This window comes from Lutzomyia longipalpis, chromosome 4 (assembly GCF_024334085.1).
Source record: "Lutzomyia longipalpis isolate SR_M1_2022 chromosome 4, ASM2433408v1".
In the NCBI taxonomy this organism is placed as follows: domain Eukaryota; kingdom Metazoa; phylum Arthropoda; class Insecta; order Diptera; family Psychodidae; genus Lutzomyia; species Lutzomyia longipalpis.
The window spans coordinates 8,754,598-8,757,924 of NC_074710.1; the positions used below are offsets into that span (position 1 = coordinate 8,754,598).

At 33.0% G+C, this 3,327-nt stretch overlaps 1 protein-coding gene across 1 annotated transcript; it reads right to left on the minus strand.

Moving 5' to 3' along the window:
- Positions 1-989: 989 nt before the first annotated feature.
- On the minus strand, positions 990-3,041 carry LOC129796210 (putative odorant receptor 83c). Its single transcript, XM_055837994.1, has 3 exons — positions 2,808-3,041; positions 1,110-1,782; positions 990-1,044 (listed from the first exon to the last, which is right to left on the minus strand). Exons 1-3 carry the CDS (start codon positions 2,978-2,980, stop codon positions 991-993), a joined length of 900 nt encoding a protein of 299 aa, XP_055693969.1. The 5' UTR covers positions 2,981-3,041; the 3' UTR covers position 990.
- Positions 3,042-3,327: the final 286 nt, after the last annotated feature.

The following is a 3,327-nucleotide window of genomic DNA, read 5'->3' on the forward strand; positions in this document are numbered from 1 at the left end:
ATGTGATGAAAAATCCCCTCACTTTTGCACTTTATACGCGAACACCCTTTTGTCCTGCCAAGTGGGCGAGGTACTTTGAATTATCCAGTGTTGTGCGGGAAAATGGTGAACAAGTTGGCCTTCTGGTATGCCATCATCAAATATTACCAACTGCAGACCTCTCTTCGCAGTTCAAGAGGGGTCGCAACACAAAAGCCTTTCGGGCACCCGCCAAAATTATTAAGTCCGTTTTTTATAAATATTAATGAAGTAATTATTTTTCAACAATAGGAAAATTCATACTTGCGCGTAAAGATGCCTTAAATGATTTTGCCACCAAGTATTTAATTGAATTTCTCCCATAGCTTTGTGAAAGACGATATACAAGTGCGACAAGCACTAATTTCTGCGCGAAATTTAGGTGTGGGCGAAGCGTGTGTCAAACTGAGGAAGAATTTCGTATTCATTTGATATTGAAGAGGTGTACTAAATGCACTCAATTTGTATAATTTGATCGCTTATTGCGCCCCAAGGCGGTTTCCTCGCGTCGTCTTTGCTTTTCTTTCACACTCATTCTGACGGCGGGAGTTTTGTAATTAAAGTCACCACGTTGGGAAAGTTTCAACTGTAAATTTCAAAATAAAATACGAAATTGTAAAAACTTTCACTAACTTTTCAAAATATATAAGTTCAAATGAAAAGTCTGTTATCCGCTAGGAAAATAAATTTTATTTGTACACCAAAAAATTATCCATCATTTTTTCAATGAGGATTAATCATAATGTGCTTTTACAACATTTGAGCTCAATCTGCTCGAATTTTCTCACATTTATATAACATTTAATTTATTACAATATTTAATTGAATCACTAAACTATTGACAACAACACCAATGGCGTCAAGCGCTTAAAATTGTGATAAGAAGCGTCCCTCGTTGTGTGTAGTGATGCCATCTAGTAGTGATCACATGTAGATAATTCAGCTGAGCTATATCGTGAAGTATATTATGAATTATTGACTCAAACTATAGAGAATAGCACAATAGGATATGGCCATTTTGAAAATCTATAAGAAATTAAAAAAAAAATCAATTCCTCTCACATTTTGTAGGTTCAAGCCTTCAAGCAAACCTGTATGAAGGCATTGAGATTAACATCATACGTTCCAGCAGCTTTAAGGCGATATTCTCTCTGTGCCATACCAAGAATAATAAGGAATGCTTTCTGATCACTCACACTTAGGTCGTACCAATTAGTTAGATAGAGAACATTAGCCAATTGATCAGTTTTAAATTGAATAACTTCACCGAGAATGCAAATAGGTAGACTTAGTACTGCACCACATACAATAATAAGGTAATTGCCAATGCCTGTTTTGTACTGAAGTACGAAAGAAAAGCCAAACATTAGGGCCAAGCAACTCAGTCCAAGTTGCACGAAAGATGCTTCAGAATTAATGTCGTTAATTAAATCGATATTTTCAATGACAGAGTAGTGTCTTTTGAGAATTATTTTTAAGAAGTTACGTTGTGTCTTCACTTTCCTATCCATTATCCTTATGTAATCAATGAGAGTATTGAGTTCTGCAATTGCGTGAACTCCGAGAAAATTAATTGCAAGATCCAATGAAATTACAGATCGTGCGGCAATCATTAGAAAGAATGCTTGAAACACAAATTGAATTTCACGCAAAAATCTGTTGGATACTTCAAATGGGAGATCCATCATAAGTCCGTACTCCTCATTTAAGCGAAAATAGATACCAATAATAATTGCTGCTCCGGAAAATAAAAGTGTTCCCCATCTGGAAATTGAGATTTTTTTGTTAAGAAAAAACATGCAAATATATATTTAATTTTCTGAGAAAATTAAGAAAAAAATGAAAATTCAATTAATGTATTAGTATGAAAATTACAGTGAATATGCTTTAAAACGCAAAGGAGTTCATTCACTGGCCATGTAAAAACCTTCTCTATCGCAGATCAATTTTGACCCATTTCATCTTGTGGAAAATAAGAAAAAAAATAGAAAAATCGCAAAAGAAATTCCCCACTGAGATCACATATAAAAGTACAAAGATTGAAAACAAAAATCATATATTGCGACGCCATTTTGCAGTTTTTGTCCCTCTAAAAAATGCTTCAAAACTTTTTTGTTGACTTGTCGCGCATTTTCCGCGGAGGTTTTTTTTTCTTTTTTCAATTTAATTTTGCATAATCAATGAAAGTGTCAATTATCTTGTAATAAATGTTTATTTTGGATTTGAAAAAGAAAAAAAAACCTTTGAGGAAATATTTTGTTGGAAAGCGGTCAAAAGGCGTGTAGGAAAACGCAAATTTTCTGCAATCTGCAGAAATTAGTGCAGAAAAGTTGCGTTTTCTTGCCCCCCTTTTGACCGCTTTTCTGACTAAATATTTTCTCCCCAAAAAAAAACTTTTGAAACATTTTTTAAAGGGCCAAAACTACAAATGGTGTCGCAATATTTGATTTTTTTGGCAATCTCTTTTTGACCTTTTCTGTGTGATCCCAGTGGATATTGGGGAGTTTCTTTCGCGATTCTTCTATTTTTTTATGATTCCCTACAAGATGAAATGGGTCAAAATTGTTCTGCGATAGAGGATAAGTTTTTACATGACTCGTGCATGAACTCCTTTATTAAGAGTTTTTAAAAGGAAAAAATTTCAATAATTTTACTTTTTTTATTTATGAAAGAACTTTTTAGCACTGTTTAAACACTAAATTCAATCTTATATATTTTTTTTTAAAAGAAATATAACTTGTGGCAGAAAAATAAAATATATTATTGCATTATTTTTTTCTTTAGCTTACTTCGCATACAAATTAAAAATCCAAATTGCTTTCATCATGTGATCTTCCATAATCTTGGCTAATTCCTCATCCTCCTCTTGTTCTGTAATCATTTCCACAATATTCGGCACAACCGTTTTAATTGTTTTCCTTTTGAAAAACCCCGCAATCATTCTTAAACCATACCCAACCATAACCAAAGAAAAGAGAAATGAAATGAGAATATTAACGTTAATGTCATCTTTAAAACCATTCACAAAATGCAGCATATTTGTATAAAAGTAAATGGCATTGCAGCAAATAAAAAATACAATATTGAGGCGATGTTTCCATGGTCCTGTTGTAATACTAGACGATAGATGATCAACCATAAAATCGAAATCAACTTTTAGAAGATTAAATTCTTGCAAATGACGCGACATGACAACAACTGAGGTGCTGAAACTAAACTTTTAATCAACACTTAATCACTAAAATTGCGAAGAAACACTGAATTGTAGTTCGTAGTGCCATTCCCATTTAAATGTAATATTTCGCAAGT